The sequence below is a fragment of the Drosophila teissieri genome, chromosome 3L (assembly GCF_016746235.2).
Source record: "Drosophila teissieri strain GT53w chromosome 3L, Prin_Dtei_1.1, whole genome shotgun sequence".
Lineage (NCBI taxonomy): Eukaryota > Metazoa > Arthropoda > Insecta > Diptera > Drosophilidae > Drosophila > Drosophila teissieri.
In genome coordinates, this window is record NC_053031.1 from 21,472,506 (window position 1) to 21,497,491 (window position 24,986).

The 24,986-nt window shown below is 44.9% G+C and overlaps 6 protein-coding genes across 9 annotated transcripts; 3 read left to right on the forward strand and 3 right to left on the reverse strand.

The window, feature by feature from the left end:
• The first annotated feature begins 65 nt into the window (after positions 1 to 65).
• LOC122616081 (pre-rRNA-processing protein TSR1 homolog) lies at positions 66 to 2,986 on the forward strand. Its single transcript, XM_043791365.1, has 4 exons — positions 66 to 258; positions 321 to 1,888; positions 1,941 to 2,207; positions 2,264 to 2,986. Exons 1-4 carry the CDS (start codon positions 153 to 155, stop codon positions 2,771 to 2,773), a joined length of 2,451 nt encoding a protein of 816 aa, XP_043647300.1. The 5' UTR covers positions 66 to 152; the 3' UTR covers positions 2,774 to 2,986.
• LOC122616080 (TBC1 domain family member 9) lies at positions 2,977 to 8,459 on the reverse strand. 2 transcript variants are annotated; one of them, XM_043791364.1, is made up of 11 exons: positions 8,322 to 8,459; positions 7,687 to 7,853; positions 7,018 to 7,276; positions 6,404 to 6,965; positions 6,200 to 6,348; positions 4,735 to 6,130; positions 4,453 to 4,670; positions 4,166 to 4,395; positions 3,722 to 4,060; positions 3,576 to 3,664; positions 2,977 to 3,511 (listed from the first exon to the last, which is right to left on the reverse strand). In XM_043791364.1, exons 1-11 carry the CDS (start codon positions 8,363 to 8,365, stop codon positions 3,200 to 3,202), a joined length of 3,765 nt encoding a protein of 1,254 aa, XP_043647299.1. In that variant the 5' UTR covers positions 8,366 to 8,459; the 3' UTR covers positions 2,977 to 3,199. The 2 variants fall into 2 exon arrangements, with proteins under 2 accessions (XP_043647299.1, XP_043647298.1); XM_043791363.1 differs by having other exon boundaries at positions 3,722 to 4,395.
• A 300-nt stretch (positions 8,460 to 8,759) lies between these two features.
• Positions 8,760 to 19,881, forward strand: LOC122617016. The gene is made up of 5 exons (XM_043792652.1): positions 8,760 to 9,413; positions 14,824 to 15,070; positions 15,145 to 15,268; positions 15,372 to 17,836; positions 17,938 to 19,881. The coding sequence occupies exons 1-5, from the start codon at positions 8,859 to 8,861 to the stop codon at positions 19,761 to 19,763; spliced, it is 5,217 nt and encodes a 1,738-aa protein (XP_043648587.1). The 5' UTR covers positions 8,760 to 8,858; the 3' UTR covers positions 19,764 to 19,881.
• Positions 9,536 to 14,003, reverse strand: LOC122617017. Of its 3 annotated transcripts, none has more exons than XM_043792655.1 (3): positions 13,821 to 14,003; positions 11,438 to 11,701; positions 9,536 to 10,793 (listed from the first exon to the last, which is right to left on the reverse strand). In XM_043792655.1, the coding sequence occupies exons 2-3, from the start codon at positions 11,492 to 11,494 to the stop codon at positions 9,768 to 9,770; spliced, it is 1,083 nt and encodes a 360-aa protein (XP_043648590.1). In that variant the 5' UTR covers positions 11,495 to 11,701; positions 13,821 to 14,003; the 3' UTR covers positions 9,536 to 9,767. The 3 variants fall into 3 exon arrangements, with proteins under 3 accessions (XP_043648590.1, XP_043648589.1, XP_043648588.1); XM_043792654.1 differs by having other exon boundaries at positions 13,756 to 14,003; XM_043792653.1 differs by lacking the exon at positions 13,821 to 14,003 and adding an exon at positions 11,785 to 11,915.
• Positions 19,882 to 20,143: 262 nt separating the features above from the next.
• Positions 20,144 to 21,322, reverse strand: LOC122616896 (putative uncharacterized protein DDB_G0294196). Its single transcript, XM_043792481.1, has 3 exons — positions 21,314 to 21,322; positions 21,030 to 21,122; positions 20,144 to 20,839 (listed from the first exon to the last, which is right to left on the reverse strand). Exons 1-3 carry the CDS (start codon positions 21,320 to 21,322, stop codon positions 20,144 to 20,146), a joined length of 798 nt encoding a protein of 265 aa, XP_043648416.1.
• Positions 21,323 to 22,252: 930 nt separating this feature from the next.
• LOC122616951 lies at positions 22,253 to 24,682 on the forward strand. Its single transcript, XM_043792548.1, has one exon. It carries the CDS (start codon positions 22,387 to 22,389, stop codon positions 24,622 to 24,624), a length of 2,238 nt encoding a protein of 745 aa, XP_043648483.1. The 5' UTR covers positions 22,253 to 22,386; the 3' UTR covers positions 24,625 to 24,682.
• The last annotated feature ends 304 nt before the right edge of the window (positions 24,683 to 24,986 follow it).

Sequence of the window (24,986 nt, forward strand, 5' to 3'; positions counted from 1 at the left end):
GCTAAGGCGATGTTTTGCAAAACATGCTTCACATCGATATCAACAATAACGTTAACGATAACGATATCGAGAAAAACATTGAATCGTCAGAACATGTGCTCTAGCTTGAGAAACTAAACAGCGTAAATTGATTGATTGATTTAACGTTAGCTATGGCGGATCACGCGTTTCATCGGCCCGGGCCGCTGAAACAAACGAACAAGGCTCACAAAACGGGTCGTCATCGCTCCAAAGGAGCAATAGACAATGCCCAAAAAGGTATGTGAAAATCTTAAAGGAATCCTTGAGAGTTCTAATCCACATGGTGCTACCTATCACAGGAAAGATTGGACTGAGGCCCATCTCCCACAAGCACAAGCAGCAACAGCGCAAGGAGCAGCGTCGCAACCAGATGAATCAGCTTCGGAAGAATAAAAGGGAAGAGGTGTTGGAGCAAAAGAGAAAGCTAGGTGGTCAAAATACAGCGCCCTTTCTTGTGTGTCTCCTACCCATGCACGAACAGATTGATTCCAAGTCCGCATTGGAAATTCTTCAGAGCTGTGACAGCGAATTGGTGGTGGAAAACTCCCCAAGTGGCATTGTTTACATCAATCTCCCAAGGTTCAAGCAGCGTTTTGCTTTTGTCACACCACCTGTGGGTCGTGGAAATGAGCTAATTGCCCTGGATTACCTAAAGGTTTGTGACACCACCCTGCTTTTAACCTCCGCCGCCTTTGGCGATGACGAGATCTTTGACCGCTGGGGTCAACGCATCTTTAACATGATATCCGCTCAGGGAATACCCACTCCGGTGGTAGCCCTAATGGATCTGGAGTCAATCAATCCCAAGCGTCGTTCTGCTGCCAAGCAGGCGGCTCAAAAGATCATTTCAAAGCTGTTGCCCGAGGAGAAGATCATGCAATTGGACACTGCCAGCGAAGGTTTAAATGTGATGCGACGCATTGGCGGCCAAAAGAAGCGCATCCTCCATAACGTCGCCAATCGACCACATCTCTTTGGCGATGTGGTAGAGTTTAAACCGAGTTCAGATCCCAGTGACGATCTAGGTACTCTAGAAGTCACTGGCTTTTTACGCGGACAATCTCTAAACGTGAATGGTTTGGTCCACATTCCCGGTTTGGGTGATTTCCAGCTCAGTCAGGTGGTTGCCCCTCCAGATCCGTATAAACTAGATAAAACTCGCGACGGCGAAAATGACGAGGTGCGTCTCTTGGATCGCAGTGATCCCTCTAAGCGCACTTCTCTCCAAAGCGAAAACATACCCGACCCCATGGACGCAGAGCAGACGTGGCCCACTGAGGAGGAGATCGCCGCCTCGCAGGCAGAAACTAAAAAAATGAAGCTGGTCAAGCGTGTTCCCAAGGGCTACAGCGCGTACCAGGCTGCCTGGATTCCGGATGTCGAGGAAGTGGAAGACCCAGACGGCAAGGAAGATGACGTTGATATGAGTAATGATGATGATGATGAGGACGAAGAAGACGGTGATGAGGACTTCATGTCGTGCGACAACAAATCATTTGAGGATGAGTACGAAAGGCGGGATTCAGACACTGAGGAGTTCCAGGATAGCGTGTCCGTGGCCTCGGAGGCGGCTATTAACGACGAAAAATACGACCAGCAGATGGACTTCCAGGAGGAGCGTGAGACTCTTAAGAAGCTGCAGCAAGCACGCACGGATCAGCTTTGGCCCGATGAGATTGACACTCCTTTGGATGTGCCTGCTCGCGAGAGGTTCCAGAAATATCGCGGCTTAGAGTCCTTCCGAACATCGCCTTGGGATGCCAAGGAGAATCTTCCCGCTGACTATGCTCGCATCTATCAGTTCCAGAACTTCGACCGCACCAAGCGTAGAATTCTTAATGAAGGCAAGGAGTTCGAGGGCGTGTTGGTAAGGATGTTTTATAATTTAGGTTTTATAAGCTTATTTATTTTGCTTTCAGCCTGGTTTTTATGTAACTCTTTATGTGATCAATGTTCCTGAAAGTCGCTGGAATGCCTTTAAGTCTGCCCAGCTTACAGACAACATTATTGTGTATGGAATGCTACCTCACGAGCACCAGATGTGCGTAATGAACGTAGTACTGCAGCGAATGCCCGACTCAGAGGTGCCGCTGAAGTCTAAGGAACAGTTGATAATCCAGTGCGGCTATCGACGCTTTGTTGTGAATCCCATTTACAGTCAGCACACCAATGGGGATAAGCATAAGGTAATATTTGGACTAATATTAAATTAAATCTTTATTAATGGATTATATTTTTCCAGTTCGAACGCTACTTCCGTCCGTACGAGACAGTTTGCGCCACGTTTTACGCACCAATTCAGTTCCCTCCGGCAGCCGTTCTGGCCTTCAAAGTGAATCCCGACTCCACCCTGGCGCTGGTGGCCCGTGGACGCCTGCTGTCTTGCAATCCAGATCGCATTGTTCTCAAGCGCGTTGTTCTCAGCGGTCATCCCATGCGTATTAATCGCAAGTCAGCTTCGATTCGATACATGTTCTTCTACAAGGAGGACGTAGAGTACTTCAAGCCAGTGAAACTAAGAACCAAGTGCGGACGCCTGGGACACATCAAGGAGTCGCTGGGCACGCACGGTCATATGAAGTGTTACTTTGATGGGCAGTTGCGATCCTACGACACTGCTTTCATGTACCTGTACAAGAGAGTCTTCCCTAAATGGACTTACGAAGAGTGCTTAGTGCGAACGGCGGAGCACGACCGACAACATGCGTCGGCGAACAGAAGCAGCTCGCAGCAAGTCGCCATGGAAGAGTAGAGGTGTGTGTAAATGGATGGATAAAACCCACAAACTCGTATGGGAATATTAAGTGGTCGATGTACATTGTGAATAACTTCTAAAATGATTTTATATTATTGGTGTTACATTTAAACTTATAAAAGTTTAAACCCTAAAAATGTCCAATCGGGAAAAGACACCCGAAAAGTACATAAAGTATGTATAAAAAAAATCCACATCGATCATTATTTATATGTGACTGCGTTGTATAATAGGAATAATAGAATTATATTCACAAACAATTGTCTTAACTTAACGGTAGAGGCAATACAATATACATACATATAACATGGATACGTTTAAAAGCTTGTCGCATTGCACAAGGATAAAGGGTCGGTCAGGTTCTCATAGAATATGGCTAATACATTTTTGGGGAGGATAGGAAAGGGATTGGACTATGATGATTCAGTAATTGGTAGACAAACACTTGCGCCGCTTCTTTTGCAATTGCTCGATCTGTTCGCTTATTTGGATGGATGTTTGGAAACCTCTTACAATGCTGTTGACGGTTAAAACCGTAGCGATGAACTGGCTGATAGATATGTGCCAGGACTCGGAAATGTTAGAGCTGCTGCTGCTGCTGTCCCCGCTGCTTGTCGTTGTGGTCCGGGACTTTCCGCTCGCCTGACGTAGCTCCTCTTCCAAAGCCACAAATAGGCGTGTGGTGCCAATGGGCTCTGCTGCGGGAGTGGTGGGATTGCCATTGCTATCCGGTTGCTGAAAGTAGATCCAGTTTACCTATGGTATTTGAGTACCTTTCAAAGGACAAAGCTAGACATACCTCATCGCTACCCATATTTAGCTGGGTGAAGCTCTCAAGGCTGGGCTCTTTCTTAATGTTGCTGTTGCCAAGCTCAAGGAGATTCTCATCTCAAAAATTAATAAAAGGTTTGAATGGTACTATCAATTTTTAGAGTCTTTACTTACAAGCCCTTTGCATCTCTTCATCCTGGACCAGACCCATGATCTCTATGATGCTCCGCCACAACAGCTGAAAATTCTCCTTACGCATGTATGGAATGCTGTGCTGCGAACTAGAAGCTCCTTCATCCGGCTGGTCCAGTAGATAGCCAAGACTGCCCAAGCTGCGCGAGTCCGTGGCATTCGAATCGGCACGATCTAGCCGTGTGGCCGCAACTAGGTCGCTGATCTGTGAGAAATTTGATATAGTCTCGACATTGAGAAGCATGTGCTCAGCGGCCGCAGCAGAGGCTGCTCCGGCTGCCGCAACCACTCCGGGCGGCGTAATGCGTGCCGCTCCCAGATCTGAAATATCCGAAAATGTGTCAATCGATTCGTAACGGCCCTGCTGGCGAAGCTCTCGCTGGAGTTCGTCTTCGTCCCGCCCAGCATCTGTGGATGGTGCAGTACCCTGGAGTCCCGGCAGGTCCACATAGAAGGTTGAGCTGCGATGCGCCAACGAGGAGGTGTTAGAGTTCAGCGACAGATTGGGAGTGCGTGACAGGTCCATAAATGTGTTGCCCGAGATTCCGGCCAGGTTGTGCAGATGCTGAGTGGCACTAATCAGGGCAAAGTCATCGGCATCAAAGTTGTGATCCGAGGGCGAGGGCAGCGCTTCCATCGACTCAGAAGCGTCATTACTAAATAAGAGATTCATGGTTTTAGTTCGATTAAGTTGGTTCTCAGAAACAACTCACTCAAAGAAATCCTCTGCCTCGAAAGCCTCCTCGGCATCATCTTTTATGCGTGGGCGCGGGCGACGTGATCGTTCAATCTCCGCTTTGGACAACAGAGGCGGAAGATGCAAAACGTAAAGGAGTTTTAGCTTCTCCATGTTCTTGTTGGAGCAGACCAGGCCCAAGGCATTGATGAGCTGTCCAAAGTCGAGAACGCCAGTTCCCTTCTTATCTGTAAGCTGGAAAAGGAAAACAGAGACATACAGTTTCATGCCAATTCTTATCCCACTATTATTTACATACCCTGAACAGTTTTTCGCCAATGTCTACGCTGACGCACTTGCGCCAGGGCGTGAGTTCCGTAAAAAGCGTGTGGAATACCTCATAGTTGACACTATAAGCCTCGTATCTGCCTCCAAAGGCGCCGGCATCTTGAATCGGTCTGCTTGGGGACTGAGGCACCAGCTGGGGAGTCTCAGATAAGGGGCATTGAACCTTTTGCTGCTGCTGTTGAAGGGACTTGAGAGCGTGCTTTTCCTCCCGGATTATGGTGAGCAGCATATGCAGTTCACTGCGGCTGAAATACGCATTCTGGACGTAGGCCTTAACAATGGTCTTCTCGTTGTCGATATCGAACTGCCGCATCGTTAAGCGGCGATGTTTGTTGCGTAACTCCTCGATGCGCTGCTGTGTGATTTCCTCGCCGAATTTTGTGTATGCCTCGTGGATTAGGGTCTGAACTGTTTGTGTTTGAACTTTACGCTCCATCTTCCGTTTGTCCGTCGTAGGAGGAACCTGGTACTCCGGATTGTAGATTCCTTCCAAGTAGTTCTGCAAAACTAGCATGGCTTCGCCATCATCCTGGCAGTGCAACAGCTTTTCCCTGTTCCATTCAATGATTTGCAGTGAAATCATAAAGATAATCTTCGCGCCCTCGTAGAAGAAACAGTCCAGGATGTGCAGCGAGCTCTCGTAGCTGATCACGCTCATGAAGATGGTAAGGAACCAGGAAATGGAAATCATCTTAATCACTCCTAACTGCTCCAGGTGGCCATGCAAATCGGGCAGATGCGTCTCCACCAGCTCGTTAAGCACACCTTGATCGATTTGGGCGCCCACTACCTTATCCTTGTAGTAATCCGGTAGTAGGTTTTCGCACAAGCTGGCCAGCATCCAGAAGGCATTCTCTTCATCACAGAAGAGCAAGAACACCGACGACACAATATTCATAGCCTGACAGTAGCCTACTTGTGGATTGCGCAGAGCATAGGCCTGAAGGACTCTCCGCAGAGCACCTATGCCATCAGTGCTTTGAAATGCCGGATGCTCGGGCAGCGAACGCGGTAAGTCCCGATCAATTTCGTCGTGGGCAAAGCAGTTTTTTATGCAGGCTGCCTTCTCTACGAGATCCTCGTACAGTCCGGGATTCATTTCTTTGTCGTGGATTGCCCCCGAGAATATCAGCCAGATCTCCTGCCGCAGTTTGTCGGGAATACCCTCCACTATTAAATTTATCACATCTGTTGTGCGAAACATTCCAATGCCTCGTCCGAAGTCCCGGAAATGCGCCTCCCAGCGCATCATCTTTTCCTCCTGCTTCTGTATGATTTCTGCGCTGAACTGTGTCTTGAATGTGTTCATCAGAGCGGTCTGCTTGCTCCACGAAATATCATATTTGGCACGTTCGCGACTCACAGGACTGCATTGAATAGATAGTTTTGTTAAGATCGAGAATTGTAGAAAAATAGATTTTCAATCTAATACTTACACATGAATTCGTGCCAGAAGGTCTGTGATCTTGGAGATTAACACATCCCTGTCGACAATATGAGCAAACATGAAAGGCACATTCTCCGATGTAATAATTACAATTTGGTTTTCGAACCGTTGCTGGCCATCATCCTTCTTTTCAACGCTCTAAAGTGCAAACAATAATTAATTTAATCGAAACTAGGCAATTTCTTCAGCGAACCTTTATGGTCTTCATGGGTATAACAACGCTGACCAAATCCTTTACATCGCTACGAAAACAAAAGAAATTCGGTGATAAGTAGATAAATCCCGAATTGAACCGCTTTGAGTAGGGTGTCCAGATGTTAGCCTTAATCTTTCCGTCAATTATTTCCGATTGTGGCAATCGAAAATAAATTCGAAACTCCTCGGATTTCTGGCGAGCTGTCAAATCGCGCAGTAGCACGGGTTTCTTGGACGTTTTGGAACCCAACCGTGAGAAATTTGAAGTATCGTGGTCGACTACAGGACTATCTGGATCATGGATTAGCTGCTGTATGGCCATTTTGTTGAGCTGCTCAATCAATAAGTGCGCCTCGCTGGCGTTAAAGAGCATTGTAAAGTTGTAGGTCATGTTATTGGTAGTTTTCAGATAGATGGTATTCGCATTTCGGCTGATGTCCTCCAACTCTGCGAAGCGTATAATACGCTTTATCTCTTGACCCAGCATGTAGGAGTAGAAGCAGACATGGTTTAGCGAAATGTAAAGCTGACCCTGCCTTGGTATCTTGTTTTTTACATAACTGGAATTCAATATTCAGTAAATAGAGACTTTTAAAAGAAACATATGCTTACGTGGCCGAATAGCAGTTAACTAAACGCTCTTCCTCGGGCATTTTGAAAATCTGTCTAAACTTTGATTTCATAACCTTGAAATCGGCCGATTCCCCAGTGTCATCTTGATTGTTTTGCGTGTACAGAGATTGGATCTTGCATATGGTGAAGTTGGTCACCTCGTCCTCGTTCTCCATCTCGTCCAGCACTTTAAAAAGATTTGCTTTCAGCCATTCCCAATCCTTAACAATCTCATCCTGCGTTATACCAATGGCGATTTCTGTAAGGAATGGATTCTAGTTATTGATTCATATTTTGAACTATATAAGACGTGAACTATAGAACAAGTAATTTAACTGAACCTTAATATAATGGGCATTTTCGCGGCTTACGGATTTTGTGATAAAAATTACTATTTTTCATATACCCCACTCCGTCTACCGCCTTCTTTTCTTAATATAATATAAATTGAATAACAAAAGAAACGAGCCAGCCTCCGAAGCTTTTGTAATCAGTTCCGTTCCGTGTTTACGTAAGCGCTGAGGGAATCGTAGATGAAAGAAATATTGGCATACTCCCATAAATGCGAGTCAAAGCCCGATGATTCACGGTCACAGATTGCTGGGCATACTGCACAGACTCGAGGTGCTGGAACTGATTGAGCGGATGAGTCCGAGATATTGAACCTACCGTAAGACACCTCCGACGAGGGCGTTTGGTGCAGGATGCGATAGGGAGCCGGTTTGGTGTTCATCACGCTGTCGTAGGTGCCCACCAACATGGAACCGAATCCGCGGGATTCCCCATGACCACGTCTCTTCTGCAGGACAAAGTATCTCGAGTGCATCTCGGCAATCCTGTGGGCGAAAATGATGGGATTCCCTTTTAAAATCGGCTTTCAAGGTGGGACGGCCCCACTTAATAGGAGCTACATTCTAGAGGGCGGGTGTCTGCATTTTTCTACGCAGCAGGAAACAGTTGGAAATCAATTTTCGAGCTGACTTTACACAGCTGCCACTTTTTGCGTTTCAAAATCAGAAACGACGAGCCGAAGAGTTGGAGTCTTGAACTTTTGGCTCCCTGAGTTATCAACACATGCAGTTAACTAACGGCAAGTAAGACGTTTATGCATAGTCCAAATACGTGATTGACTGTTCTCCTTGTCGCCTGCACTTCGCGATAATCGCATTCCATGAGATATCTTCCATAAACATAAAATTGCATATACACATGCCGTCCATCACAATTCACCCACACTCATGCAGCCTTTTAATTTAGACATTCTGAATTCTCCGATTTAGCTGCGGATTTGGGCTATAACTCACCAAAATGCCGAGGGCAGGAGCAGCTCCTTGGGCTGAATCCACATTTTGATTGTTTTTAGCCCGTGCGAGGCTCTAAATACAAAATTACTCTTTGTTTAATTCTGCATCGAGCGTTGCTTGTTGTTTTTGTGGCAAGTGTGCCCGTTAGCTGGAAAGCGGAAAAACGGACCATAAACGAAGCGATCTATTGTGAATGGGTGCACACAGCGCGCGATTTTTGAACCCAAAAGATTGCGTTTAGTTATACATAAGAAAAAGTATCAGAATACTAATTTCTATTATGCCAAACGATATATGTTGGATTCAAATAAATAACTTGGTGGCTCTAAAACGCTGAATAGAGAAACAGCCAATAATCGTTACTAAAAGTTTAATATTACCCTATGTCACAATTCAAATTACATAGTGAGCCTTTAGCTTAAAATCAAAACTGAATTCTCTCATTTGTATAACAAGTCAAAGCCTAACGAACGTGTCGTGCTACAAAATTACTAGTTTTATTCCCAACTCCTGCAAAATCGTCAGTGTTTTGCAAAAATGTTGAAAAAATTCGTGGAAGTGAACGCCGAGTGCTGTCCCTCGAACAATCCCTATGAGATTCGTACCTTTCTGGGCAACGAAACGTCGCCGGAATGGAAGGCGGAGAACTGTCCGCCCCGCGATCGCGTGTGTAAAAAAAAGCCTCCCAACTCCACGATCTCCCAAGTGTTAACCATCGAGGATGAGCTGCGTCGCATCCACCAGAAGGCGGAGGAGTCCCGCTTTATAAGGCCTTATAAAAAGAAATGTGCCCTCTACGACGAGTACACCATGTGCATTATACCACAACGAACTCCTGCGGAGCTAAAGACCCATGCCGAGATGCGAGAGCGTCTGCTGGCCGCACGCAAGGACTTTGGACTCGTCGAGCACGATGCCAGGGTCGATAGGACCTGTCCAAAAGATCTCGTTGTCCTCAACAGTCCTATGGACATGGGCGAGGAGGAAGAACAGGCTGAGGAGGGCGAGGAAGAGGAGGAGGGCGAGGTCAAGCCACAACTAGCCACTCCCGAATGCAGTTCTGATATGATAATTATACCGGACAAACGCATGGTATGTTAGAGATAGCTTAGAAACAATTACAACATATGTACATATATTTCTGAATTCATATAAGCTACGTTATCGAAAATTACCATAAATTTAAATGATCTTGGTATTATTAAATAGACAAATTTTCATAATAAGCAGTGCTGGTTTATTGACCCTTTAAAAAATCAAAGCGTATTTGATTTACAACTTAAATACTTAAATAAAATCGAAGTCCTAAAGTACTATCTAGGTAAAATGAACTCATTGTTTCCGATTTACTTTTATAACAAAACGTTATGTTGATCATAAATAACAGACGACTACACTGTGGCATTAAAGTTTAGACTATTTTTATCCTAGTTTACTTTGGGGTTGTTACTCAATCAATTCGATGTCATCGATATCGGCGTAAATACTTCCCGGTGGCAGTTCCGGAAGGCTGAGTGCTCCGGAATCCGCTTGCCCATCTACTCCGGTCGTCGCCAGCGACAGGGTATGGTAAGCTCCAGAAACAGCCTGTTGCTGCATGTGCACGCCCAATTGGGAGATGATTTCCAATGCCTGTATATCCGAGTTCATCAGAGCGAATTGATGGATAATGGCTAGATGCGGAAAAACACCATTCAGAAGAGTACTGGTACCAGCGTTTATCTGATCATCTCGGTTTTCCTGGTCGTCCTGTTTTTCTCCTTCTACATCTTCTGGTGTGCTAAATGGTGAGGACATCATGGTGGGCTCACAGGTTACCAGTTCCACTTCATCATCTTCCTCTGGATGATCAGACATCACACTGTTTTCGCTGGAGAGATTGACAAAATCTGGTAGAGCAGCTCCCTTTGTGACTGCTTCGCCTGGATTGTCCAGCTCCCGTTGCATAAAGTTCGGCAGTGCATGCTTGAACTCTACAATAATGTCTTCGACAGGCATATCCTGGTTCAAGGGATTCTCGCCCTGGTAGCCCAATTCATCAGCCTCGTACTTGTACTTGTTGCGGAATCGGCTTAGCCATCGATACGATGGTCTAAAGGCGGGCAGGTTCAAGACAGCGGCCATTCGGATGGCGGTTTCCTTCAGTTTTTGGTTTCTTATGCTGATGTTCAAGTGCATTTGGATGCACCTTTCCACCCACTCGTGTAGAAGGAAACTGATGGCACTCATCTCAAACTTGCGACGCTTGCGCGTCATCTCTTCGATTATGATGGAGGCATCTGCTTCGCTTAAGGTGGCCAACTGCTGAAGCAGATCCTTTTTCTTATCCAAGATTCTACGTATTTGGGTGGCGCAGCAGTGGAACATCTTGGCCAGACTGTTCCTCGAGATATTGGTCTCTTCATAGTAACGGATCACGGCAATCTTTTCGTAGAAAGTTAGGATGTTACGCTCATTGCGACGGGATTTGATCTAAAATATGTATAGATGAAAATAATTCGCACAATATTAGCATTGAATATTAAATAGCCATTTAAAAACATAATAGATATCTTATAATTATCAAGGGTATATCCCGATGACAGTTTACATGCACAAGTGTTACTGGGCGGATGAGTAATTTGGTCTCAGTGATTTTCAAAAAATTTAAATTGTAAAACAGGGTTATGTACATATACATATGTATGTGCACTCGAAAAAGTTATAAAAAATTTGTATACTATAAAAGATAATATTATTGCTCTATATGAGCATCGTTCACCAATATTTAAACGTAATAATTTGATATTACACCGAAAACAGCGGACTCAACAAGCTATAACATTAAACTCTCAACTAAAGGATTAAAAATCTACGTTTCGATCATGCAAGGGGTGTGCACGTTAAGGTCCTTGATTACTAACCACAGTGTTCAAGGGTAAATGAATGTACGATACTCGTCTGTATATAAACATATGTATATATATATATATATGTACTTATGTATATGCTTGCAAACAAAAGTATTGGTGCAACTGCCGCGTGTCCACTCGAGGCACGTTATAAAATCCACCCTCAGAGGGTCGCTTAAAGGCCAAGTTAACAGACATATCTGGCTTTCCCTTGCGACAACTTACCCCTTTGTTGTTGCTGCGCCGCAACGTTCTTGTTGGCAAGGCGGCAATAGCAGCCATTTCAGTAGTAGTTGTTAGTGAATTTCAACCAGGTTTCTGCTCTTTCCTTTCTCCTCCTTTTCCTTCTTCACTTCGTCTTTTCCGATAAATGCGCAGCAGCTTCTTGCGCTCTTATGGCTGTAGTCGTACCGCTCTCGCGCCGCTAAGATCATGCGTCAGAGAGGGATGGCCGATGGGCGCGTGTTTGCGTGGAGACTCCTTTTTAAGCTGTCATAGAGAAATCGTAAAAAAACAGAAATAAAAGCACTATTAATACTGTCGATGCAAATGGCTAAGCGTTTATTAGTCACTTTTTTCATGAGTGTTGGCACGGCACGTTCTCAAATTCGCCTTGCCTCTGTATTAGCTTTTGTTGTTGCGCCTCTGACATTTTCACAATTACTGAGTAATAACACACTTGTGTGCCCTGTTTCTGTTTCTTGGTTCCGCTCTTCGTTTCTCTGCCCCATGTGTGTGTGTGTGCGTTCAGTGCGCGCTCCGTATGAAATAAAAACGGTTCACTATGCTCAGTCCCTTTTGAATGGTGTTTGTTGTTGTAGCAACACAAACGACACTTGCAGCTGTTACTTTTGCACAGTGCAGGTCAAGATACTAGGGGCTTTCAACGCATAAGCAGTGAAATTAAAGAACTGGGCAAAGGCTAAGATCAACTGATTGTTGGCAGAGAGAAGGGCTGATTCTGATACAATAAAAAATCAAAAATAACCTTACTTTGAATTCCATACCTAATTGTTGGCGTAGAAATTTGACAAATACATAATATGTTATATTATTGTTAGAAGTATTATTAATAAAGCATATAATGTCCTATTCGTTATATTAATAACAAACGAAGTTATCAACTGCGGACAGTAATAATACATTTAGAAATCACAAAATAATGGTGCTCATGATAATTTTGCTGATCTTATCTTGTATATGTATTTATACATATCTGCACCAAGAGAGTATCTCTCTATTTGGCCGCTGCTGTGTGCGTTGTTGGTCTGTTGCATCGACAGTGGGCATAGTATGCAAAAGCAGTGCGGTTGCAGTCGCTTCGCTTTTGTGTCATTTGCGTTTCGCCGCGTTTGTTGTTTGCTATGGGGGAGGAAAAGCGGGTGGGCGATGCCAGGAGGGGGTGGTAAGGCTTTATGCTGGGTTACCGATTCCGATTCCTAGTCGGATTGCTCGCTGCAAAATCTCGCTCTATCTTGGCTAATTGCCTATGCGTCGCAGATAAGAGCCTGTCTACTTTTACTCTTTCAACGATTCGTTTGGTACTCGAAGTGATATGAACGCGCTTCAATGTCTTAAGGGCGTTCATAGCCAGCTTCTTATCAATAGCCTTAAAGCGATTTCGGTTCAGATTGTTTGTGTTTCATCTGGACAAAAGGAAATTTCTTAACGGTTCGGGTTATACGGTTTTATTCGACCTAATTGACAAAAGTATAGTTTCCTGCATACACTGTAGGTTTGAAGTACTAGAATAATACCAATCCTGTTTCGGAATTCTTTTTGGTTGAAAAAGAAGGTCCTTAAAATAAAACTATCCAATCTCGGGATCCTAAAACTGAAGTTTACTCTTTTTAAAGGTCCATATATACAACGCCTCTGTATTTGCAGACTATCTCTATTTTCTAAGGCGCTGCTTACTAAAAACATTGGCTGACCGGCTGCACCTGGCAAATACCAAACTTAATATGAGTAAAGCCATCTCCAAGGTTGCTTTTGCAGCCTCAGCATCTTCGATTGAAAGAGCTGCAGAAAAGTGGATTACTTCAGCAGTTTCTATAGTCAATTCCTATTTTTCTTTCTTCGAATGTGGTATTTAAATGAAATTAATTACGACACATGGTTATGATCTTATATTTCACATACTTTTAATTATATTTAAAGAGTATTCGTAGTTGGGTTATTTGTGCATAAGCTATCACGTATCTTAACAAGAACAAGTCCTTTGGATCCTAATACAAAATATTATTTCATCTATGAATACTGTTCTTTATTTTAAGAGCAAGACGCTATAATTAAGTGGACATCCCAGCACACTTCTTTTGCGAATGATCTTGTGCCTGGTGCTGGGAGTACCCGGAACATACCGAGCCCCATCATAACCCCACCTAGTTTGACATTTTGCCAGCAAGCTCGCCTATGGAAAGAGGGTTGCGCTGTTGGAATTGTAACCGACTTGTACGGTTGGCAACTGCGCCTTGGTATTGGTGTTAGTATTGGTATTGACGTGGTCGTATGCTATAACAGTGCGATACTGCGCCGCTCACCTGGTTCACCTGGTCGTCGATTTCGATGCCTGTTGTTTCTGTTGTTGCTGCAGCACGCTACTTACTAGATGACTTGTTTGTTCTGCAGCCGAGACAGCTTCGTATTTGCTCGGAGTCCGGGTTTCTGGTCTCGGGCTAGTCGGTTTTTTGGTCTGGTTGGGTTTTTGGCTTTTGGTCGACCGAACGAACGAGAGCGATAAGATTCCGTGATGTGGCACTAAGCGCTGTTCGTTGTTTACTGCTCTGTGCATGGGACGCCTCTGTTGTTTGGTGGCCGTCATCGTGGCCAGCCAGCCATAGAGGCACACTCACTAACACGGACGCACTGCGAGCCCATACACATATAGCACATGCCATCGTATACCTCATATAGTGCGGCGACATCAGGTCGTTATAGTCAGTCTAGTTGGCATTTCGTGCTTACCTTATGCTGCTAACTAACTTCTTGATGAGCGCAAAAAACAGCGGTGGAGAAAAGCAGGCCTCCCGTAAATACCGTACCTTACCTTGCCATACAACACAATACTGCAAAGCCATACCAAGACCAAGACCAAGACCAAGACAAAGACCAACGGGGTGTCGGGCATCGGTGGCGTATGCGTGCTATTTTCAGCCGCATTAAAAGCTTATGGCCATGGCCAGGAAAACCGAGTCGCCGAGTGAAAGCACAGAGCTTGCACAGAGCCAAGCGCTGATAACTGGCCATATGTTACCCAACCCATCGCCAGGCAAGACTATTAATTCACTGACTATTTTTTCAATTTTTCAATTGGCTGGACATATCCTTACTATATTTGGGTTAAACTATATCCTCCTTCTGTTGACCACACACACAGAAAGTTATTTGTTAAATGTATATGGCTTTAACATGTTCAGCAAATGATAGCTTATGCATATGCTCACATCAGTTCATTTCTTTGATACAAATTTATTCTGGTTGCTAATGTAGGAACTGAGACTTTTATGTTGACAGTTATTCATTTTATTTACAAATAATTGAATATTGAATACTATTGAATACTAATATAACTTTAAATAAATAATTATATAATTATACACCCTGCGCAGTTGGAGCTAAAACGTCCTAAGAGCCGCATATACTTAAACGAGACTGAAGTTGGACCCTTGGAGGAGCTCCCCTTTCCATCTTACAATCCGCGAGTCCTGCAAGAAGGCTTAGAAGGGGAAAACCTCAAGACCTACGATATCATTGAGGGCTGCAGTCCTCAGGACTTGTGGACCTGGAATGTCGGGTACCAAAAGAGAGAGGAGCAGATGGATCAGGAATTTATCTCCGCCTCCCTGCCCAAATATGGTGTGTAGTTAGCGGGTGGATCTATTCTTTCCGAGAGTTTTGCATTCCTATTTAGACTTATCCAAATTTTGCAGAAAACGACGGCGAACTTACGCTCTATAACATACCTCAACAGCTGGACAAGACGTTTACTGCTGAGATTGTGTTTGGGAATCGGAACATCTATCCTGAACCAAAGAAGGAGCCTAACCGTTTGCAGTGAGTAATCCAAACAACATGTTATATTCTTTTCTAGTATACTTAGTTACCAATAATTGCCGAAGAATTATATAAATGTCCTTCCCATTAAATCCAAATCCAGGTACTATTATCGGCCTAGTGAAATCGGTGCCATTATAGTCGCTTTCGTAGAGACCTTTCGTTTGAATCCCGATTTCTGGACGGGATCTACTATGGATGGGATCCTAAAGCGCGGAGTGAAGTTGACCAAAAAGAGCGCCGACCTAAACTACAAGTCGGAGGTGAATGATTTCGATATCATCCAACAAGTGGCGGAAAGAGATGCCGCCGTTGAGATTAAAATACACTTTTCAGGACTTTTAAAAAACGAACCAAATATGTACAAAGCACTTTCGCTATTCTTCTCCAAATACAATGCCTGCATCTTTACGTCCCGGGATCTTTTCCTGTTGATCTGGAAGCGCTGCTTAAACTCGTACTATATCTTCGATCCCAATGGACGGGATGAAAACTGCGAACGGAATTTCGAGGAGGGGAAGTGCTCACTGATGGCCACTCGTTATACGGAGCACTTGGTCCATTTGATCACCAAGTTCAGTGATCTGCAGCCACAGGATGAATTTAATATCTTTGAGATATCACTGACTCAGTATGGCAAACTTAAGGAGTTGCCTATTGATTCGGCGGAAAACGAGGAGTACCACAAACTTTGGGCGCCAGTCAATGAGAACTTTGCGGTAAAAACTGCGGCCACAGGTGGTATTCACCAACCAATCTCCGGAAATGAGAAGAATGCATCGCTGGTTGTGTCATTAATAGCTCTGATTTACTCGGAATTTGAGCTGGCCAAACTTTGGAAACCGGGTACCGTGGATGACATCATAAGGTATGGTGTGGCCTACTACAAAACCCTTCGGAAGAAGTTCCGCCTGGATGGCAAACGCTGGAAGAACAAGAAGCCCCATTTGAATGTGGTGGATTTGCCAGAAATGTTCCTCATGGGTGCATTTAAGGCCACCGTTCGAAAGCATCCCTTCATGATCAATGGTCATGTGGCGGATTGCAGGAACTATCTGGAATCCCAGCTAACGATGGCACTGCACCAGTTGTTCAACATGCCCCAGTGGCCATCTGCCCTGCTTCAGATCGATAATTCAGTGATGGCTGTATGGCGAGACAGGGAGTTCTTCTATGTCTTTGATCCCTTCCGGCGGAATCGAACTGGTCTGGTGGTGGATCCCGATGACTATAGCATTAAGGGATTGGCTGTGCTGCAACTGCACGCTACCTTCGATTCCTTTGTCCGTGTGATCTATATGAATGCCCTGAAGATGCGAAGGGGTGGTAAGTTCTTTATCCATGGCATTCGGACTGGCTGCATCCGACCGCTGCAGGTGATGACCCCGCAGACAAACAGGTTTCCGGGATTACAGATGGGCCTGCCCACATTCACGGATGAACCACCAATGCCAGAGCTTAAACAGAAAAAGAGTATTGAGAGTATACCGGAGGAGGATCGCTTCCCCACAGTCGATGATAAGGAAATGGTGGAGGAGCTGATCAATATGATCATCAATAGTATTATTAAGGAACTGCCAGAACCACAACCCAAGAGACCACGTCTCTATAAGCCTGCTCAAAAGGTCCTCCTGCGTACGGATCAAGAGAATCTCAAGGCTCTGCGTCTAAAGATCAAGCGGGGCTATGAGCTTGGGCAGGAGGAGGAGGAGGACCTGAAGAGAGTGCTCACGGTGGAGGAGGAGGTGGCTCTCAAGAGCAACTTCAAGGCGTTGCCGGACGGCTCCTGGATTATCGTGGGAACCACTCAGCTGCCCCAGTTGGACGAGGAGATGGCTAAACTGGGAGGTCTCCTGGCTGGCTTGGTAGCCATGGCTGTCTCAGCGAAGTACAAGCTGTCCACCTGGAATTCTGAACTAATTGAGTTTAGCTTGGAATCTGCAAACAGCTTTGGAGATGATTATCAGAACTACGAATCCATATTGGACTGCCTATTAGCAAAGAAATTACCGGATATTTCCATCGGCGAGAGCAACTTCAGTTTGGAGGTGAAGAAAGTGGTGAAGTCCTCGGTTATGGTTCCCCTTCGCCAGGTACTTGTGGATCTACTGGTGGACAATAATAGGCTGCTCCTCGTTTGTCCACGTTTTTCCTGTGTAATCTTTAAGCGTTACAACTTTGTCTACATGTTCATTGGGTTTCCCTGCAACGCAATTGGCTATAGAAAGGGTGGATCCGGTCCAGCTTGTCTCCTTCGATTTGTGGAACTAGATGCATTGATCAAGCGCATTGAATTCGGCTGCAATCCCCAGGGTTGTTCGGTTATGAACTTTATTGTGGCTTGCATCCAAATGGTAGATAATAATCTTCATGGACGCTTTAGATCTTGGAGAAAGGAGGATGATGATAAGGAAGTAAAGCAGGAGACGGCTAGGCAGAAGAAACTGCGCGAGCAAAGACTAGAGAAGATGCGCTACATCGACGAGGAGCTCAAAAAGGAGAACGAGCGCATTCAGATGTTCCTCAAGGCCAAACAGGAGCACATGGACCGCAAGGCTGGAAAAAAACGTAAGTGCGATTGTGTATACAAAATAGTGTGCTATGTTTTTTGCAGATCCTTGTTTAAAAGGAATTTATTGCTAATGTTCCATATTTTTGTTACCTTTCAGCCGAGTACAGGGACATTGGAATCGACGAGGGCGAAGGCGAGGAGGGCGACGAGGAGGAAGACATGATCGGTGATGGAGAGGGCGAAGAGGAAGGCGAAGGCGAGGAGGAGGTGGAACTGAAGCACCTACCAGGCAAGAAGTTACCCAAGGAACTTCGTCGGGCATACAAGCCGCGTCCCATAATGTTTGGCTACAGAATGCGCGAGAAGGACTGCAACTTTAAGATCCAGGGCAGCCTGGCACTCGAGGGACGCGACGAGGGTTCATTCAAGACCATCAAGCCGTGCTACTTCGCCTCCGCTCTGGCCATCATCAGTTGCTCCTTGCGTCCCTTGAACCAATGGAACTCCTACCGCATCGATAGGGTAATCAATAATGCCAAGGCCATTTCCAAGGGCGTCTGCGAATTGGAATCAGTATTCGAACGGGTTGTCCGCCACGTTACCATAGATGATTACGAGTTTGACATCTGGATCCGTTGCTTTGAGCCGGCTGGCATGTGGACCCCTACCCCGGTGAAGAAACCGGATACTCCGGAAGTAGGCCTCATGATCTTCAAGAAGAAGTTCGGCAAGTTGTTGAACCTGCGTAAATATATGATTATCTTCACGCCCAATGGAAGTTATGCCATCTACCACGACGAGTTCTTCCACGTCTTTGATCCCTATGGCAGTATGGAGAAACCGGGACAGGATGAGGAACAAGAGGACGAAGGCGATGAGGAGGGCGGCAAAAAGAAGAAGAGATGCCCCAAGGGACCTAAGAGGTGGCCCGAAAGAAATACTGCCTCCTGGGTTCTCCTCTATGATGTTGATTCGCTGCTTAAGTACATCGACGAACGAAGTGCCGTGAAGAACTGGAAGGAGAAGAACCTGTACAAGTTCTTTGTGGTTGATGTCCTGTCACACAAGAAGGCCGCTCCCAATGCCAGAATCCTTCAGCTGCTTACGGATCTCTCGATCCCAATGACATGTACAAATAAGCAGTATGGTAGACCGGAATACGAGATCTGTGCCACCAATGAATCGCTCGGATGGCTGGAACTGGAGAATTGCCTGCCCGTGTGGAGCAGATTGAATCGAAGGAATACCGCGGGCAAGTACCGCAACCTGCCCATCAGCAAGATTAAGAAGTTCGACATCGAGATCGAGGGTCGCCTATGGTCGCTATGGGGCAATCTCCATCCAGAGGCTCCTGTCTTCGAGGACGACGTTAGGGGTCGTCAGTATTTGGGTTGCTATGTGATGGCCTGCTGTGCGGCCAGCGTTTACCGGTTGATGGACTGGAGTCCACATCTTCTGGACACCATTGTGGTCAGCGGAAGCACCTACTTCAAGGAGAGCATTGATCAGATCAACAAGGAGGACTACGAATTCTCACTGGAGAACCTCAACATCGACTGCTCTATGGACACCATTAACTTTGTGGTGCACATAGAACATGTTTGCTATGGGAAACTGTACCGGGTCCCCACATTTAATCGAATGAATCTATCCGAGGCCCTTATCTACTTCTTCAGTCACTATCAGTTTGGAATTGTGAGTGTGCGAAAGCGGTCACTGGCCATTGGATTTTGCCCCAGCCACGATGGTGGATATTTTATGTACGACTGCCAGGAGAAGGATCACCCACTGTTCCCCAAGCAGCAAGGTGCTTCCTACATGCTGCGTACCCGGCATCTACAGGTGCTCCTCTACTGCGTAGTGGTCACCCTAAATGTGCCATTCTATAACATTGACTTCAGCATTCACAAGGTAGAGATGATGCGCGAAGGAGCCACCGTGGAGAACGAAGAGGAGGAGGGTGGCGAAGAGGGAGGTGCTTGACGGGATTTTGGTTGAGAAACGTTTGGTATTCGTTGGGTCTGGAACTTTAAATTATTTTTACTAATAGTTTGGATACAATTTGTGGAAAGCATAAATAAAACATAAAATCTCTTTTTAAGATGATGGTTGATAAGAAGATCGAAATTGAAATTATACAAACGCTTCACACGTGACTAATGGAATTCCGACCGGATTTTCTAAAGCATATAGTTTGCTTTAATTTCGAAATTTAATATGCTCTGTTAGAACTAGGGTAAACATTTCTTCAAATTTCATATTTAATATGCTCTTTAAGAACTAGGGTAAACATAAAACAACAATTAGATGACGCATCGTCGTATGACTCGATGTCGTCATTGGGTGACTCAATTTTGTGTGACTTAATGCCTCAGACGACGCTGTTCTTCGGCCTGTTTGTAGTAATAGCCATCGGCACGGAGTTCGTGGGCGGGCTCTGGTTCCAGATGCTCTTGGGTCTCCACATCGGATGGAGCCATGGGCTGCTGGACATCCAGAACGTACGTTGTTTGCTGCTCCTCCTGTTCTGGTTGATCCTGCGGTTGCTGGGGCTGCTGTTCCTGGGGCTCATCGTGCATCTGGATCTGCTGCATCTGCTCCTGGTATTGCTGGTAGGTCAGCTGCTGCTCAGAAACTGGTGCGGGAGGCAGGTAACGATGTGCGAGCTCTGGCTGTTGCTGGACCTTCTCCATGATAGCTTGCTGAGGTTCCATCACTTCCATCTGGGGCATCATCATGGGCTCAACGGTCATCTCAACTGGCACGGGAACGGGTGCAGGTGCAGGTGGCAGGTAGCGAGAGGAGGGCATGGCTTCCTGCTGATCAACTGCAGCGGGAGGAGTGAGAAGACTGCTGGGCATGGGCTCCATCTGACCTTGTTCATTTGGACGCATGTACTCCACTTGCTCGGGCAGCTCTCGCAGCTCTTGTTGCTCGATGCTCATGGACACAGCGTGTTCCGGACGAGGAGGCGGAAGGTAGCTGGTGCTGGGCTGTAAGTGGGACACATCGGCGGCGGCCAGGCAGGCGCACAAAGCGAGAGTCAGGACGAAGGTTTTCTGAAAGCCAAGCATTTATGAAGTATTTAAAATTTAAAAATGAAGAATCAATACAAGGATACATAATGTAAGGTTCAAAATTATGCAGCTATCCGCATTAGTTCGAAAGTACATATTTATTCTTGATACTGTTATTTCATATCCTTTGTTCTCCTCTTATGGAGTTTTAAAATCCTTTCCGAATACTTACCATCTTGTTGGATGTATGGCTGTGAAGCGTCTGATGTCGGAACAGATCGAAGTTATGATATTTATATGAGTACAGCTTCGGTGGAGACCTTCGCTTGGGACAGCCAATAAGTTAAGGTAGTGGGTTTCGAGGCGATTCCGTTATTTGATTTGTCGACGGTTTTGGGCTTTGATTTTCTTTAGTTTTGTCGCATCTCAACAAACAATTTGCCAAACAAACATTCGAATGGCTAAATATCCAAGTATTCCAGCTGAATCATCACCACTGCCGGCCGCCAAGCAAACCATAGCCATATGATCCCATCCGATTCAAGTCAAGCCTCAATTGGACTCAGTTTAAGCCACTTTTGTCTATTTTTGTACCCTTACAGAGGGTAATGTGCTTGTTAGTGCACACGGGGAAGGCGATTCTATCTAAATAAATATTTGACAGCATAGTGTATAGTTTATGTAAAAGCAATAAAATATTCCTTTTTGACGGTACAATTACAATGGAAATTGGGTTCAAATTATAATTATTAATGACTTGTTATCGACAAATCAAATAAAATAATAAACACGATAGTACTAATTATCTAATTATTATTATTATTATTAATAAAGAATCCATATATCCATCCATAACTTCATAAAATTGATAAGATAAATCTTACAGATGAATATACGTTATTAAATAGGGTGTTCAAACGTCACGGTGCCAAAAAACATATTTCTCCACTTTTAGCTCTTCTCCTCTCTTTATTTCTGTCCTCACCTGCTGACAGGTGCCACTTGACGGGGCGTTTGACAATCTCAATTGGGCTCAAGAGCTCCGGCTCGAGGCGTATAAACTGGAGTACGCTTGGTCTGGGAATCCAAGGTTCCCCGTATTCGCTTTTCAGTCTGTGAGTTTTGCACGTACCCTCCTGACCTTCTTCTTCAGATTTCACGGCCAATGGATAGATTGTCCAACCCCGGGCGAGCATGTTTGCGTATTTCCAAAGGGGCCGGTCCGGAAAAGCAAAAATAGGAACTTCAGCTTAACAAATTTGATCTTATTCCAGTAATTAATATTATTACAATTAGCTTTTAACTTGGCATATTTTTCGGACCAATGCTTTTCTTATGGGATATTTTTGACCTTAAACCAATTTTTATTTTGTAATTTACATTTTCTTATAGGCTATATTATAGGCCTTTTTCAATCCAGTTTTCAGGTTTTCTAAACTCCGACTGGATGTGTACATAATTTTTATTTTCACACTGTTTACATTCCCATTTATGGGAACCGAACCCGAAAAACTTTAAGCAATTTTATATATTTATTTCGGTAGCGCTTTTATAAATTATCTTGTAAGTGCCAAAGAGCTTAGACATAAATGTACGAGTGCATTCGTTGTGGTCATCGAAGAAACAGTTTGAGTCCTCGAATTGGCGACAACTTCAAATTCGGCAGAGAGGATTATGTTGAGGGAGCTTCGAGCTGGTGTAACTTCTGCAGCGAGTTGACCTTCTTTACAAAGAGCAACAGTACGACACAGGACGACAGTATGGCTAAGCAACAGAAAAATTGGGCCGTGGAGGCCGTGGATCCTCCGAAAAACGGGCCATCCTTCACTATACTGCCCAACAGGAATGGATATTTGAATCGGAATCTTCAGATTCCACGTGATAATGATGCACCGCCACCTGTTACACCACTTAACGTTCCTTTAAATTTTATTACTCGACCCCAGACTGATAAGCCGATCCTAGGCCACTCAAGCCCAGTAAAGAAAACGAAAAAAGCTGAAATGATGCCGCGCACTGCAAGATCTCCAAAAGTTAAGGGTATTGAACTCTTACGATCTACGCCACCCAAGCATCTGAGTCTAGAATTACCCCTAAATCCGGATCGTCGTTTGTCGCCAGTTAACCCGTATAAGATGAACCAAAAGCATCGCGTTGAACGACATCAAATCTCAGGCACTTCCAACAAAAAAGTAAAAGGCTCAGAACTATATATGGGATATTCTGGTCCGGTATTTTCCCTCAAGGATATCAAGAAGCTGCAGCGTCACTTTGCTGCCGATGATTCTGAGCCGGGGACTTCCAGGCAAGACAGCCATGTTCAGAGCATAGCCAGGAGTGAAGGGAAAGTTTTAAATTCTAGCCACATTACGTTTAAAAAAAAACTTACCGAGAAACGGCAACAAATGAGGAAGTTGGCTTCAATGCGAACGAGGCTTAATGTGAAATATCAGATGACTCAAATGGAACTGGACGACCTGGAGCGCATGAACCATCGGTCGCCAACAGGACGACGTAAGCGACAGAGTGGTGGAGCTCACATCACATTGTCACGTCTAGTGTCGAAAATGGAAATCGGAAAACGAATAGAAGAAAGCAGGAAGTTGCTCAAGGAGGAAACTCTTGAAACCCTACTAAAAGCTCTAGGCGAAGATAATTTACCATTTGTGAATGGAAAGAACTTGGTTAAGGATCAGAAATCGCTGGACAGTCTGAAACCATTGGGCACACGTCCGACAACGGAAACGGAAATGGAAAGTGTTGCTGAAACCGTTATTTATAGCGATTTCGGCTCGGAAACGGAAACACATATAGATAGCACCTCATCGACGGCTTGCGAATCTGTGAGGACGAAGACTATTTATATACCCTTGCCCTGTCAGCTGAGAAACCCCTTTGCATCCCCCGAAAAAGTGGGATACTACATGCCCAATGCCTATCATCCCAAGGATAATATTCAAGAATCGCAGCCTTTGGTCACGTCTCCCAGGCTTTGCACCCTAGTGTCCTCGGCACAACGGGCACTCTTCACTCGCTTCGTCAACGATCCCTTGGATATAGTAAGGCTAATCCAAAGTATGGACGAATCGACGGAAGTCTCCCTGAACGCGCCCAGAGCTCAGTTCTCCACCATAGCTTGTGCGGAGAGGGAACTGCCGCGCTTGATCGAGAAGAAACCCTATGTGACCAGGAGGGAAGGAGCCAAGGAATTTGATGTTTCCCGATCACCAGTCCGTTGTCCCGATCACGACTGTCAGCGGCTGTGCTTTGTCTCGGATTTTAATACCCACATGCTGCTCGATCATCGTTCTCTAACCATGGAGCGGATTAAGGCAAGGCATACCAAGACCTTCTTCTTGGACACCAACATGACGATGCTGGACAAAGCCAAGTGTCACATGGTTTATATGGTGCGGGATAAGGTTATCGACACCCAGGCCGAGGATTTGAACGATCTGTTGCCCGTGATGGTAATGAGTGGCCGCACCCACTTATCGAAGTCTTTCGGTCATGAGGAACTTCGTACTACGGGAGTTCTTAGTCGGCAAAAACCCACTTCGGATATAGAGATGTTTGTTCTCTGGCTGACCGGATTTATACCACGCAATATACAACTACTGGCTACCATTTCGCTCTGGTCCACTCTGGGTCCCCAGATGGCCGATTGCGTTGGCGTTAACACTGGTTATGTCTACGATATCCGAGCACCCAGCGATGTGGGCCAAGTATTGCGCAGTCGGTGCTCCATGATACTGCCCATGAGCATGATCAAAAAAATGACCAATAATGCGCGCAGATTCCTAGCCGTTCAGGTGCAGGTTTATTAAATTTTTAAGTACTGATTACATAGGTTTTAATAAAATACAACTTTTGTTACAAGTGAAACCTACATCTTTATAAAAATAAATTTATGTTGCTTCTGAAGGGCAGTGTACTGTACTATTCTTAAAGCATATCTTGTGACTATTTTAGATAATTATACATTTTTTTTTGTATTAAAAAGTTTGGATACATGTAGAATTAAATTATTGTACTGCTACCTTCAGGCAAGCTAAACAATTATATGTTTAAGGAATAGGACTTAGTAATACTATTGTATTAGGCATAAAGTTAACAAATTTTATTTATATTTAATGATAGATATTTTATAAATTTAAATATTTATTGACAACTAATACTAAGAATTACG

Excerpts from the sequence above, each read along its gene's own strand:
- LOC122616081 (XM_043791365.1), top strand. The coding sequence starts at position 153 with ATGGCGGATCACGCGTTTCATCGGCCCGGGCCGCTGAAACAAACGAAC. Across the intron at positions 1,889-1,940 it reads AGGAGTTCGAGGGCGTGTTG|CCTGGTTTTTATGTAACTCT; the intron begins GTAAGGATGTTT and ends TTTTGCTTTCAG. Across the intron at positions 2,208-2,263 it reads CCAATGGGGATAAGCATAAG|TTCGAACGCTACTTCCGTCC; the intron begins GTAATATTTGGA and ends ATATTTTTCCAG.
- LOC122616080 (XM_043791363.1), bottom strand. The coding sequence starts at position 8,365 with ATGTGGATTCAGCCCAAGGAGCTGCTCCTGCCCTCGGCATTTTG. Across the intron at positions 7,277-7,686 it reads CTCGTCGGAGGTGTCTTACG|AAATCGCCATTGGTATAACG; the intron begins GTAGGTTCAATA and ends CATTCCTTACAG. Across the intron at positions 4,396-4,452 it reads GAGGCAGAGGATTTCTTTGA|TAATGACGCTTCTGAGTCGA; the intron begins GTGAGTTGTTTC and ends TCTCTTATTTAG.
- LOC122617016 (XM_043792652.1), top strand. The coding sequence starts at position 8,859 with ATGTTGAAAAAATTCGTGGAAGTGAACGCCGAGTGCTGTCCCTCGAAC. Across the intron at positions 9,414-14,823 it reads TTATACCGGACAAACGCATG|TTGGAGCTAAAACGTCCTAA; the intron begins GTATGTTAGAGA and ends CACCCTGCGCAG. Across the intron at positions 17,837-17,937 it reads CCGCAAGGCTGGAAAAAAAC|CCGAGTACAGGGACATTGGA; the intron begins GTAAGTGCGATT and ends GTTACCTTTCAG.
- LOC122617017 (XM_043792655.1), bottom strand. The coding sequence starts at position 11,494 with ATGGCTGCTATTGCCGCCTTGCCAACAAGAACGTTGCGGCGCAGCAAC. Across the intron at positions 10,794-11,437 it reads GGCGCAGCAACAACAAAGGG|ATCAAATCCCGTCGCAATGA; the intron begins GTAAGTTGTCGC and ends TACATATTTTAG.
- LOC122616896 (XM_043792481.1), bottom strand. Across the intron at positions 20,840-21,029 it reads GCCATACATCCAACAAGATG|AAAACCTTCGTCCTGACTCT; the intron begins GTAAGTATTCGG and ends CTTGGCTTTCAG.
- LOC122616951 (XM_043792548.1), top strand. The coding sequence starts at position 22,387 with ATGTACGAGTGCATTCGTTGTGGTCATCGAAGAAACAGTTTGAGTCCT.